Below are 14,252 nucleotides of genomic sequence, written 5' to 3'. Positions count from 1 at the left end.
CTCTCTAATCCATGCAGCGCACTGGTGAATCTCCTCTGCACCCTCTCTAATCCAGGCAGTGTCCTGGTGAATCTCCTCTGCACCCTCTCTAATCCAGGCAGTGTCCTGGTGAATCTCCTCTGCACGCTCTCTAATCCAGGCAGCGTCCTTGTGAATCTCCTCTGCACCCTCTCTAATCCAGGCAGCGTCCTTTTGGATCTCCTCTGCACCGTCTCTAATCCGGGCAGCATCCTGGTGAAACTCCTCTGCACCCTCTCTAATCCATGCAGCGCACTGGTGAATCTACTCTGCACCCTCTCTAATCCAGGCAGTGTCCTGGTGAATCTCCTCTGCACCCTCTCTAATCCAGGCAGATTCCTGGTGAATCTCCTCTGCACGCTCTCTAATCCAGGCAGCGTCCTGGTGAATCTCCTCTGCACCCTCTCTAATACAGGCAGCGTCCTTGTGAATCTCCTCTGCATTCTCTCTAATCCAGGCAGTGTCCTGGTGAATCTCCTCTGCACCCTCTCTAATCCAGGCAGTGTCCTGTTGAATCTCCTCTGCACCCTCTCTGATCCAGGCAGCATCCCTGTGAATCTCCTCTGCACCCGCTCTAATCCAGTCAGAGTCCCGGTGAATCTCCTCTGCACCCTCTCTAATCCGGGCAGCGTCCCGGTGAATCTCCTCTGCACCCTCTCTATTCCAGTCAGAGTCCCGGTTAATCTCCTCCGTACCCTCTCCAATCCAGGGAGCGTCCAGGTGAATCTCCTCTGCACCCTCTCTAATCCGGGCAGCGTCCCGGTGAATCTGCTCTGCACCCTCTCTAATCCAGTCAGCGTCCTGGTGAATCTCCTCTGCACCCTCTCTAATCCAGGCAGCGTCCTGGTGAATCTCCTCTGCACCCTCTCCAATCCAGGCAGTGTCCTGGTGAATCTCCTCTGCATCCTCTCTAATCCAGGCAGCGTCCTGGTGAATCTCCTCTGCACCCTCTCTAATCCAGGCAGCGTCCCTGTGAATCTCCTCTGCACCCTCTCTAATCCAGGCAGTGTCTTGGTGAATCTCCTCTGCACCCTCTCTAATCCAGGCAGCATCCTGGTGAATCTCCTCTGCACCCTCTCTAATCCAGGCATCGTCCCGGTGAATCTCCTCTGCACCCTCTCTAATCCAGACAGCCTCCTGGTGAATCTCCTCTGCACCCTCTCTAATCCTGGCAGCGTCCCGGTGAATCTCCTCTGCACCCTCTCTAATCCAGGCAGCGTCCCTGTGAATCTCCTCTGCACCCACTCTAATCCAGGATGCGTTCTGGTGAATCTCCTCTGCACCCTCTCTAATCCTGGCAGCGTCCTGGTGAATCTTCTCTGCACCCACTCTATTCCAGGCAGCGTCCTGGTGAATCTCCTCTGCACCCTCTCTAATCCTGGCAGCGTCCTGGTGAACCTCCTCTGCACCCTCTCTAATCCAGGCAGTATCCTGGTGAATCTCCTCTGCACCCTCTCTAATCCAGGCAGTATCCTGGTGAATCTCCTCTGCACCTTCTGTAATCCAGGCAGCGTCCCGGTGAATCGCCTCTGCACCCTCTCTTATCCAGGCAGCGTCCCAGTGAATCGCCTCTGCACCCTCTCTAGTGCGGGCAGCGTCCTGGTGAATCTCCTCGGCACCCTCTCTAATCCAGGCAGCGTCCTGGTGAATCGCCTCTGCACCCTCTCTAATCCAGGCAGCGTCCTGGTGAATCTCCTCTGCACCCTCTCTAATCCAGGCAGCGTCCTGGTGAATCTCCTCTGCACCCTCTCTAATCCAGGCAGTGTCCTGGTGAATCGCCTCTGCACCCTCTCTAATCCAGGCAGTGTCCTGATGAATCTCCTCTGCACCCTCTCTAATCCAGGCAGTGTCCTGGTGAATCTCCTCTGCACCCTCTCTAATCCAGGCAGCATCCTGGTGAATCTCCTCTGCACCCTCTCGAAACAGTCCACGCCCTTCCCGTACTGATGTGACCAGAAAATAAACACAAAATTGATATTTCATGGGATGGGGGTAATGTTTCTGAACAGGGGGCGAGACGGATAGGCAGTTGCCCCTCGAGGGGTCTGACCGAAGTTTTACCGAGCTGCCCACCGGCCCCTGAACGCAGGGACTGACCGAGGCCAACACACCATTTAAGAGGAACTTGTGCGGTGTATTTTTTTGGCCCCACCATCCCTCTGTTCCCCCATGCTGCTAGCAATCTCCCCGACACCCCCTCCCCTCTAAAGTTGATCCGTTCGCACTTTTCCGGGTCGACGGCATCTCTCGCCTCCGGGAGCTCTGCAGCCTTGGGCCCGAGGCCTATTCGTTGCGCATGTTCGTAGCCGCCCTCAAGCCTGGGGCTTCCAGCGAAGGAGAGAGTCCGTGACACGTGTTTAATTTACCATTAATGCTTTTATTGTGTTGTCTGCGAAGTGCGCGCTTAGTTTACAATCCTGGCTGTAAGCTTCAATATAAAACATTTAAGTAGAGATATAAATACACTGGATATATTAACTCTGTGATTGGCGATAATGCTGTCTGCTTTCAGAGAGTTTTGGCCCAGGTTCCCAGGTCGGGCCGGGGAAGAGGGGGGGTTCGCGGACGCCCCCGTTGGGCCCTGTGACGGGAAGCTTTTGTCGCCGCGTCACGGAGGGGGTCGCTCGCCGCTGGTGCAGGCGTGGAGGAGGGCCGCCCGGGGTGACCCCTGTTGCTGGGGTGGTTGAGTGTTGAGGGGGAGGCCAGTCGCCACGGTGGGGGGGGGGATTCACGCAGGCCTGGGGCAGGCGCCACGGAGACGGGAAAACAGTGTCTTTGTGGCCCCCGTTGCCACGGAGACCTGCGGCGGAATGGGCCGTTGGGGAACAGAGGCCCCATCTCGTCCTTGACAGGATGCGGTCGCTGTGGAGACAGGGTGTGGTCGCCATGGCAACGTCCTGTTGACAGGAAGTGGGCTGACAGCACAAAATGGCTGTTGCTACGGAGAGTGTGTGTGTGGTGGGAGGCCTTTGGTGGAGGCAGTTTCGGCTACCGTTGACATGGGACGGTGGTACCTGTTGCTCAGGGGAGAGCCACCATGTCTGATTTTTGGCAAGATCTTACTTCAGCGAGGGCCATTGCCAAGGGAGTCTCACGGTGTGGCCCAGGGGTGAAGGAAGGCCTACTGATGTCAGGGTCCCGTTGCTAAGGGAGGCACGCTGCTGTCAGGCTTCTGTTGCTAAGAGGGGCCTGCGGGTGTCAGGATCCCGTATGCTAAGGGAGGCACGCTGCTGTCAGGCTTCTGTTGCTAAGAGGGGCCTGCGGGTGTCAGGATCCCGTTGCTAAGGGAGGCACGCTGCTGTCAGGCTTCTGTTGCTAAGAGGGGCCTGCGGGTGTCAGGATCCCATTGCTAAGGGAGGCACGCTGCTGTCAGGCTTCTGTTGCTAAGAGGGGCCTGCGGGTGTCAGGATCCCGTTGCTAAGGGAGGCACGCTGCTGTCAGGCTTCTGTTGCTAAGAGGGGCCTGCGGGTGTCAGGATCCCGTTGCTAAGGGAGGCACGCTGCTGTCAGGCTTCTGTTGCTAAGAGGGGCCTGCGGGTGTCAGGATCCCGTTGCTAAGGAAGGCACGCTGCTGTCAGGCTTCTGTTGCTAAGAGGGGCCTGCGGGTGTCAGGATCCCGTTGCTAAGGAAGGCACGCTGCTGTCAGGCTTCTGTTGCTAAGAGGGGCCTGCGGGTGTCAGGATTCCGTTGCTAAGGAAGGCACGCTGCTGTCAGGCTTCTGTTGCTAAGAGGGGCCTGCGGGTGTCAGGATCCCGTTGCTAAGGAAGGCACGCTGCTGTCAGGCTTCTGTGGCTAAGAGGGGCCTGTGGGTGTCAGGATCCCATTGCTAAGGATAAGCAAACTATTGTCAGCATCTCATTGTCGAGGAAGGTGCACCATCGCCAGTCCTGTGCTAAGGAATATTTTGGGCCCCTGTGGCTAGTAAAAGCCCATTGGTGTCAGGCTCCCATTTACTGTCAGGGCCCCGCTGCCAAGGTGACCACCTCCTTCGGTCGGGAGCGCTGGCGACCTCCGACTTCTCATCCGGCATGACCTCCGTGCACCGTTCCCCTTCCCCCTCCCCAACACTATCCACCCACCCACGGGTGCTCCCGGCATCCGTCGCGGTCTCCGTGGTCGCTGGCTCACACCTTCTTCGGCGGCAACTCACCGGAGGTCAACGTGACCTCGAGGGCCGGGAAATGTCGCCGGCAGCACTGAGGGACGGAGGGCGGGGGGGAAGAGGTCAATATTGGACAAGTGACGGTTTCCCTCACCCTCCTTTCTCACCGCCCCTCCCCATTCCATCTGCCCTTCCCTCCCGCCTGTCTCCTCAACCCTCATCGCTCCACCACACCTCCGCCTCTTCTTTTTACCCTCTATCACCTCTCCCTCTTACTCTTCCCCCTCCCTCTCCAGCCTGCTCCCCCTCCGTCCACCCCTATTGACTCTCCCTCTCCCTCCCTCTTTCCCTCCTCCTCTATTCCCCACCTCTTCCCCTCCAAGCTGACCGCCACCTCTCTCTCTCCTCTCCTTCGGACTCCCTCCGTCACCCCTCCTCCCCTCCCAGCTGTCTACCATCCCCCCCTCTCTCTCTCTCTCCCCCTCTCCTTCGGGCTCCCTCCGTCACCCCTCCAACCCCTCACCTTGCCCCATCCCTCCTCCTTCCCTCTCTCCCCTCATTCCTGCTCCTCCGTCTCTCTTAACCCTCCCCTTCTCACTCCTCCTCTCTACCCCCCGTGATCACCCCTCTTCAACCGTCCAGCCCTCTTCCTCCCCCTCCGGCTCCCTCCAGCTCTCTGCTCTCTCCCTCCCTCTCCCCCCTCCTCCTATTCCCTCCAACCGCCACCCTCCCCAACTTCCTCATCTCACCCTCCCCTCCCCCCTCCACTGCCCCGAATCCGCCTCTCCTACCTCCCGCTTCCCTCTCTGCCCCGGGGCCTCGTCTGCGCAGAACGCCCCTCGGAACGAGGAGGCACCCACTCACCTTCCAGCGGGCCAGGATGACACAGACAACCGCCACGATCAGGAGCGGGAAGCCCAAGAAGGCGTACGCGATGGTAGCTCGGTCCGACTGAGGCCCCGGGCCCAACGAGCCTTGCTTCGCCAGCTCTGCGGAGGGAGGGGGAGGAGATCGCACATCACCGCCAAACCCTCAGGCCTTTCCCGTGCCCGTCCTCCCTCCAGGAAGCAGTTCCTCCCCCCACCCTTCCCGGTCCCCATCACTACGGGAGAGAGGGGCGGGGAGAGACGGAGCAGAGATGGGGGAGATAGAGACAGAGGTTTTGAGAGAGAGAGAGGGTAGGAGAGAGAGAGCGAGTGAGAGAGGGAAGGAGAGAGGGGGGAGAGAGAGCTTGGGGAGAGAGAGAAAGAGAGAGAAGGAGAGAGAGAGGGGGGAGAGTGAGAGAGAGTGGGTGGGTGAGAGAGGGAGAGAGAGAGAGGTGAGAGAGTGAGTGAGAGAGAGGGAGAGAGTGAGACAGAGAGAGAGAGAGAGAGGGTGGGAGGGGGAGAGAGTGTGAGAGAGAGAGTGAGAGAGAGAGACAGAAAGTGGGAGAGAGAGGGTGGGAGAGTGAGTGGGTGGGAGAGAGAGGGTGGGGGAGAGAGAGAGGGGGAGACAGAGGGGGGGAAGAGGGGGAAGAGGCAAAGGAGATGGTGGAGCGAGAGGAGGGAATGGAGAGAAGGAGGTGAGGTGGGAAGAGGGACGGACGAGAGAGAAAGAGGATGGGAACCCTTTATTCATTTCTACCTGCCTCATTCACCCACCAGAACTCACCCCCTCTCGCCCCACCTCCACCTGGCTCTCTCTCTCTCTCATGGTCTCAAAGACTTCCTTCCCCCTCCCCTCGCCACTCCCAGCCCGGGGCTCACCCGTCATGTCCAGAGAGTAGGTGATGGAACCCACGGCCCTCCCTCGCTGCCAGACCTCGCAGGTCCAGAGCCCCGCATCCGAGGGACGGACGTGGGGGATGAGGAAGGCCCCCTGCCCCGGGGCCGGGGTGCTCTCCTCGGCCCCGCTGGCGTTCTCGTGGCGGCAGGAGAGCCCGTCGAAGGTGTCCGGGCCGCTGTTGATGACTTCCAGGCGGAGGGAGGACCCCAGGGAGACCGGGCCCTCGGTGCTGGACCTCACTGTGGAGGGAGGAGGGGAGGGAGAGGGAATCAGAATGGGCTCGCATCATCTCAACCTCCCGATTCCCAGCTGATCACCCCGCGAAGCGGAGAGGATGTGTCCTGCAGTGGGGGTGTCTAGGACCAGAGGACACAAATAGAGTGGATGTGGAGAGGATGTTTCCTGTACTGGGGGAGTCTAGGACCAGAGGACACAGATAGAGTGGATGTGGAGAGGATGTTTCCTGTAGTGAGAGGATCTAGGACCAGAGGACACAGATAGAGTGGATGTGGAGAGGATGTTTCCTGTAGTGGGGGCGTCTAGGACCAGAGGACAGAGATAGTGTGGATGTGGAGAGGACGTTTCCTGTAGTGGGGGAGTCTAGGACCAGAGAACACAGATAGAGTGGATGTGGAGAGTATGTTTCGTGTAGTGGGGGAGTCGAGGACCAGAGGACACAGATAGAGTGGATGTGGAGAGGATGTATCCTGTAGTGGGGGAGTCTAGGACCAGAGGATACAGATAGAGTGGATGTGGAGAGTATGTTTCCTGTAGTGGGGGAGTCGAGGACCAGTGGACACAGATAGAGTGGATGTGGAGAGGATGTTTCCTGTAGTGGGGGAGTCTAGGACCAGAGGACACAGATAGAGTGGATGTGGAGAGGATGTTTCCTGTAGTGAGGGAGTCTGGGACCAGAGGACACAGATAGAGTGGATGTGGAGAGGATGTTTCCTGTAGTGGGGGAGTCCAGGGCCAGAGGACACAGACAGAGTGGATGTGGAGAGGATGTTTCCTGTAGTGGGGGAGTCTGGGACCAGAGGACACAGATAGAGTGGATGTGGAGAGGATGTTTCCTGTAGTGGGAGAGTCTAGGACCAGAGGACACTGATAGAGTGGATGTGGAGAGGATGATTCCTGTAGTGGGGGAGTCTAGGACCAGAGGACACAGATAGAGTGGATGTGGAGAGGATGTTTCCTGAAGTGGGAGAGTTTAGGACCAGAGGACACAGAAAGGGTGGATGTGGAGAGGATGTTTCCTGTAGTGGGGGAGTCTGGGACCAGAGGACACAGATAGAGTGGATGTGGAGAGGATGTTTCCTGTAGTGGGAGAGTCTAGGACCAAAGGACACAGATAGAGTGGATGTGGAGAGGATGTTTCCTGTAGTGGGGGAGTCTGGGACCAGAGGACACAGATAGAGTGGATGTGGAGAGGATATTTCATGTAGTGGGAGAGTCTAGGACCAGAGGACACAGATAGAGTGGATGTGGAGAGGATGTTTCCTGTAGTGGGGGAGTCTGGGACCAGAGGACACAGACAGAGTGGATGTGGAGAGGATGTTTCCTGTAGTGAGGGAGTCTAGGACCAGAGGACACAGATAGAGTGGATGTGGAGAGGATGTTTCCTGTAGTGAGGGAGTCTGGGACCAGAGGACACAGATAGAGTGGATGTGGAGAGGATGTTTCCTGTAGTGAGGGAGTCTAGGACCAGAGGACACAGATAAGAGTGGATGTGGAGAGGATGTTTCTTGTAGTGGGGGAGTCTAGGACCAGAGGACACAGATAGAGTGGATGTGGAGTGGATGTTTCCTGTAGTGGGAGAGTCCAGGACCAGAGGACACAGATAGAGTGGATGTGGAGAGGATGTTTCCTGTAGTGGGGGAGTCTAGGACCAGAGGACACAGATAGAGTTGTCGTGGAGAGGATGTTTCCTGTAGTGGGAGAGTCTAGGACCAGAGGACACAGATAGAGTGGATGTGGAGAGGATGTTTCCTGTAGTGGGAGAGTCTAGGACCAGAGGACACAGATAGAGTGGATGTGGAGAGGATGTTTCCTGTAGTGGGGGAGTCTGGGACCAGAGGACACAGACAGAGTGGATGTGGAGAGGATGTTTCCTGTAGTAGGGGTGTCTAGGACCAGAGGACGCAGATAGAGTGGATGTGGAGAGGATGTTTCCTGTAGTGTGTGAGTCAGTGACCAGAGGACACAGATAGAGTGGATGTGGAGAGGATGTTTCCTGTAGTGAGGGAGTCTGGGACCAGAGGACACAGATAGAGTGGATGTGGAGAGGATGTTTCCTGTAGTGGGGGAGTCTGGGACCAGAGGACACAGATAGAGTGGATGTGGAGAGGATGTTTCCTGTAGTGAGGGAGTCTGGGACCAGAGGACACAGATAGATTGGATGTGGAGAGGATGTTTCCTGTAGTGGGGGAGTCTGGGACCAGAGGACACAGATAGAGTGGATGTGGAGAGGATGTTTCCTGTAGTGAGGGAGTCTGGGACCAGAGGACACAGATAGAGTGGATGTGGAGAGGATGTTTCCTGTAGTGGGAGAGTCTAGGACCAGAGGACACAGATAGAGTGGATGTGGAGAGGATGTTTCCTGTAGTGGGGGAGTCTGGGACCAGAGGACACAGACAGAGTGGATGTGGAGAGGATGTTTCCTGTAGTAGGGGTGTCTAGGACCAGAGGACGCAGATAGAGTGGATGTGGAGAGGATGTTTCCTGTAGTGTGTGAGTCAGTGACCAGAGGACACAGATAGAGTGGATGTGGAGAGGATGTTTCCTGTAGTGAGGGAGTCTAGGACCAGAGGACACAGATAGAGTGGATGTGGAGAGGATGTTTCCTGTAGTGAGGGAGTCTGGGACCAGAGGACACAGATAGAGTGGATGTGGAGAGGATGTTTCCTGTAGTGAGGGAGTCTCGGACCAGAGGACACAGATAAGAGTGGATGTGGAGAGGATGTTTCCTGTAGTGGGGGAGTCTAGGACCAGAGGACACAGATAGAGTGGATGTGGAGAGGATGTTTCCTGTAGTGTGTGAGTCTAGGACCATAGGACACAGATAGAGTGGATGTGGAGAGGATGTTTCCTGTAGTGGGGGAGTCTGGGACCAGAGGACACAGACAGAGTGGATGTGGAGAGGATGTTTCCTGTAGCGGGGGAGTCTGGGACCAGAGGACACAGACAGAGTGGATGTGGAGAGGATGTTTCCTGTAGTGAGGGAGTCTAGGACCAGAGGACACAGATAGAGTGGATGTGGAGAGGATGTTTCCTGTAGTGGGGGAGTCTGGGACCAGAAGACACAGACAGAGTGGATGTGGAGAGGATGTTTCCTGTAGTGTGGGAGTCTAGGACCAGAGGACACAGATAGAGTGGATGTGGAGAGGATGTTTCCTGTAGTGTGTGAGTCTAGGACCATAGGACACTGATAGAGTGGATGTGGAGAGGATGTTTCCTGTAGTGTGTGAGTCCAGGACCATAGGACACAGATAGGGTGGATGTGGAGAGGATGTTTCCTGTAGTGTGTGAGTCTAGGACCATAGGACACAGATAGAGTGGATGTGGAGAGGATGTTTCCTGTAGTGTGTGAGTCTAGGACCATAGGACACAGATAGAGTGGATGTGGAGAGGATGTTTCCTGTAGTGTGTGAGTCTAGGACCATAGGGCACAGATAGGGTGGATGTGGAGAGGATGTTTCCTGTAGTGTGTGAGTCTGGGACCAGAGGACACAGATAGAGTGGATGTGGAGAGGATGTTTCCTGTAGTGGGGGAGTCTAGGACCAGAGGACACAGATAAAGTGGATGTGGAGACGATGTTTCCTGTAGTGGGGGAGTCTAGGACCATAGGGCACAGATAGGGTGGATGTGGAGAGGATGTTTCCTGTAGTGTGTGAGTCTGGGACCAGAGGACACAGATAGAGTGGATGTGGAGAGGATGTTTCCTGTAGTGTGTGAGTCTAGGACCATAGGACACAGATAGAGTGGATGTGGAGAGGATGTTTCCTGTAGTGTGTGAGTCTCGGACCATTGGGCACAGATAGGGTGGATGTGGAGAGGATGTTTCCTGTAGTGTGTGAGTCTGGGACCAGAGGACACAGATAGAGTGGATGTGGAGAGGATGTTTCCTGTAGTGGGGGAGTCTAGGACCAGAGGACACAGATAGAGTGGATGTGGAGACGATGTTTCCTGAAGTGGGGGAGTCGCAAACGGCCGGTTGGCTGGGGCGGCCGGCTACCGAGGAGGCAAACGGGACGTTGGCCCTTCACCGCGAGAGGGTTCGAGTTGGGGAGCGGGGAGGTTACGCTGCGACTGTACCGGGTCCGGGTGAGGCCGCACCCGGAGTACTGAGTGCAGTTCCGGTCTCCCGACTCGAGGGAGGAGGTACCGGCTTTGGAGGCGCTGCGGAGGAGGGTCACCGGGCTGATTCCGGAGATGGGGGCGGGGGGGGGGGGTTAGACTGTGAGGAGAGATGGAGTCACCTGGGTTGGACTGGCTGGAATGTGGGAACCATATAAAATTATGAAAGGGACAGATTGGACAGAGTGAGGAATGTCATTTCCGCTGGCGGGTGAGAACGGGGGGAATCAGCTGGGTGAGACTAAAATGAGGGGGAGATTCGGGGGAGTGGATTTGGGACGGAGATGAGGAGGAACTGCTATTCCCGGGAGGGGGTAGGGGGTGACCCTGTGGATTCCTCTGCCCCGTGAAACAGTGGAGGCTGCATCAGGGAATATTTAAGACAAGGTCGGGTAGATTAGGCAGAGGAGGGGGACGGAGGGTGACGGGGAAAAGGCAGGTCGGTGGAGATGAGTCCGTGGCCAGATCGGCCCTGATCTTATTGAATGTCGGGGCAGGTTCGACGGGCCAAATGGCCGACTCGAAGTTTATTCCTGCTCTCCCCCCCTCCCCCTCTCTCTCTCTCCCCACCTCCATCGGGGAGAACCAACCGGGCTCGGATGCGTCAAAGCCCCTCAGGCTTACCCCGGATTAATTCCAGACGAACGGTGCGCCTCAGCGTGGCCCCGCCCAGGGAGAGGAAGCCCGTGTAGAGACCCCGGTCCTCCGGGCGGACGGTCCCGATGGTCAGCCGCAGTCCGGCCTCATCGATCTCGACCCCCGGCCCCTGCAGGCTGTGAGAAGACCCGTCCGAGTCTTGCCTCAGCCAGCCACAGTCGAGCCCCGGGGTACCGGAGCTGCTGGGGAACAGGGGCAGCGACAAGCTGGCAGGCTCCCCCTCGCTGGCGTAGACTGTGACGGGTTCCGACGCCGGACGGGAGAAGCCTGGAGTTCGGAGAAAAGGAGGAGGGGAGAGGAGGGGGTTCAGACACAGAGTGAATCTCCCTCCGCACCGTCCCATCACACCCTCCCGGGGTCAGACACAGAGTGAATCTCCCTCCACACCGTCCCATCACACAGTCCCGGGGTCAGACACAGAGTGAATCTCCCTCCACACCCTCCCATCACACACTCCCGGGGTCAGACACAGAGTGAATCTCCCTCCACACCGTCCCATCACACACTCCCGGGGTCAGACACAGAGTGAATCTCCCTCCACACCGTCCCATCACACACTCCCGGGGTCAGACACAGAGTGAATCTCCATCCACACCATCCCCTCACACACTCCCGGGGTCAGACACACTGTGAATCTCCCTCCGCACCGTCCCATCACACGCTCCCGGGGTCAGACACAGAGTGAATCTCCCTCCCACCGTCCCATCACACACTCCCGGGGTCAGACACAGAGTGAATCTCCATCCGCACCGACCCATCACACACTCCCGGGGTCAGACACAGAGTGAATCTCCCTCCACACCGTCCCATCACACACTCCCGGGGTCAAACACAGAGTGAATCTCCATCCACAGCGTCCCATCACACACTCCCGGGGTCAGACACAGAGTGAATCTCCCTCCGCAATGCCCATCACACACTCCCGGGGTCAGACACAGAGTGAATCTCCCTCCCACCGTCCCATCACACACTCCCGGGGTCAGACACAGAGTGAATCTCCAGCCACACCGACCCATCACACACTCCCGGGGTCAGACACAGAGTGAATCTCCCTCCACACCGTCCCATCACACACTCCCGGAGTCAGACACAGAGTGAATCTCCCTCCACACCGTCCCATCACACACTCCCGGGGTCAGACACAGAGTGAATCTCCCTCCATACCGTCCCATCACACACTCCCGGAGTCAGACACTGAGTGAATCTCCCTCCACTCTGTCCCATCACACACTCCCAGGGTCAGACACAGAGTGAATCTCCCTCCTCACCGTCCCATCACACACTCCCGGGGTCAGACACAGAGTGAATCTCCCTCCTCACCGTCCCATCACACACTCCCGGGGTCAGACACAGAGTGAATCTCCCTCCACACTGTCCCATCACACTCTCCCAGGGTCAGACACAGAGTGAATCTCCCTCCGCACCGTCCCATCACACACTCCCGGGGTCAGACACAGAGTGAATCTCCCTCCGCACCGTCCCATCAAACGCTCCCGGGGTCAGACACAGAGTGAATCTCCCTCCGCACCGTCCCATCACACGCTCCCGGGGTCAGACACAGAGTGAATCTCCCTCCGCACCGTCCCATCACACACTCCCGGGGTCAGACACAGAGTGAATCTCCCTCCACACCGTCCCATCACACACTTCCGGGGTCAGACACAGAGTGAATCTCCCTCCAACCCGTCCCATCACACACTCCCGGGGTCAGACACAGAGTGAATCTCCCTCCCACACCGTCCCATCTCACTCTCCCGGGGTCAGACACAGAGTGAATCTCCATCCACACCGTCCCATCACACACTCCCGGGGTCAGACACAGAGTGAATCTCCCTCCGCAATGCCCATCACACACTCCCGGGGTCAGACACAGAGTGAATCTCCCTCCCACCGTCCCATCACACACTCCCGGGGTCAGACACAGGGTGAATCTCCATCCGCACCGTCCCATCACACACTCCCGGGGTCAGACACAGAGTGAATCTCCCTCCACACCGTCCCATCACACACTCCCGGAGTCAGACACAGAGTGAATCTCCCTCCACACCGTCCCATCACACACTCCCGGGGTCAGACACAGAGTGAATCTCCCTCCATACCGTCCCATCACACACTCCCGGAGTCAGACACAGAGTGAATCTCCCTCCACTCTGTCCCATCACACACTCCCAGGGTCAGACACAGAGTGAATCTCCCTCCTCACCGTCCCATCACACACTCCCGGGGTCAGACACAGAGTGAATGTCCCTCCTCACCGTCCCATCACACACTCCCGGGGTCAGACACAGAGTGAATCTCCCTCCACACTGTCCCATCACACTCTCCCAGGGTCAGACACAGAGTGAATCTCCCTCCGCACCGTCCCATCACACACTCCCGGGATCAGACACAGAGTGAATCTCCCTCCACACTGTCCCATCACACACTCCCGTGGTCAGACACAGAGTGAATCACCCTCCACACCGTCCCATCACACACTCCCGGGGTCAGACACAGAGTGAATCTCCCTCCACACCGTCCCATCACACACTCCCGGGGTCAGACAGAGTGAATCTACCTCCGCACCGTCCCATCACACACTCTCGGGATCAGACACAGAGTGAATCTCCCTCCACACCGTCCCATCACACACTCCCGGGTCAGACACAGAGTGAATCTCCCTCCCCACTGTCCCATCACACACTCCCGGGTTCAGACACAGAGTGAATCTCCCTCCACACTGTCCCATCACACACTCCTGGGGTCAGACACAGAGTGAATCTCCCTCCACACCGTCCCATCACACACTCCCGTGGTCAGACTCAGAGTGAATCTCCCTCCTCACCGTCCCATCACACACTCCTGGGGTCAGACACAGAGTGAATCTCCCTCCACACCGTCCCATCACACACTCCCGGGGTCAGACACAGAGTGAATCTCCCTCCACACCGTCCCATCACACACACCCGGGGTCAGACACAGAATGAATCTCCCTCCCCACTGTCCCATCACACACTCCCGGGTTCAGACACAGAGTGAATCTCCCTCCACACTGTCCCATCACACACTCCTGGGGTCAGACACAGAGTGAATCTCCCTCCACACCGTCCCATCACACACTCCCGTGGTCAGACTCAGAGTGAATCTCCCACCTCACCATCCCATCACACACTCCTGGGGTCAGACACAGAGTGAATCTCCCTCCACACCGTCCCATCACACACTCCCAGGGTCAGACACAGAGTGAATCTCCCTCCACCGTCCCATCACACACTCCCGGGGTCAGACACAGAGTGAATCTCCCTCCACACTGTCCCATCACACTCTCCCGGGGTCAGACACAGAGTGAATCTCCCTCCACACCGTCCCATCACAC

At 57.6% G+C, this 14,252-nt stretch overlaps 1 protein-coding gene across 1 annotated transcript; it reads right to left on the bottom strand.

Moving 5' to 3' along the window:
* Positions 1-2,413: 2,413 nt before the first annotated feature.
* LOC132390245 (uncharacterized) lies at positions 2,414-11,164 on the bottom strand (the record flags this gene model as incomplete). The annotated part of the gene is made up of 4 exons (XM_059962854.1): positions 2,414-4,213; positions 4,984-5,108; positions 5,865-6,122; positions 10,865-11,164. Coding segments are annotated over 4 exons (755 nt in total), but the record flags the coding sequence as incomplete, so codon positions are not given.
* Positions 11,165-14,252: the final 3,088 nt, after the last annotated feature.

Source organism: Hypanus sabinus, unplaced genomic scaffold, assembly GCF_030144855.1.
Source record: "Hypanus sabinus isolate sHypSab1 unplaced genomic scaffold, sHypSab1.hap1 scaffold_813, whole genome shotgun sequence".
In the NCBI taxonomy this organism is placed as follows: domain Eukaryota; kingdom Metazoa; phylum Chordata; class Chondrichthyes; order Myliobatiformes; family Dasyatidae; genus Hypanus; species Hypanus sabinus.
Note: the sequence above shows the minus strand (reverse complement) of the source record. Positions and strands in the feature narration are given on the sequence as shown.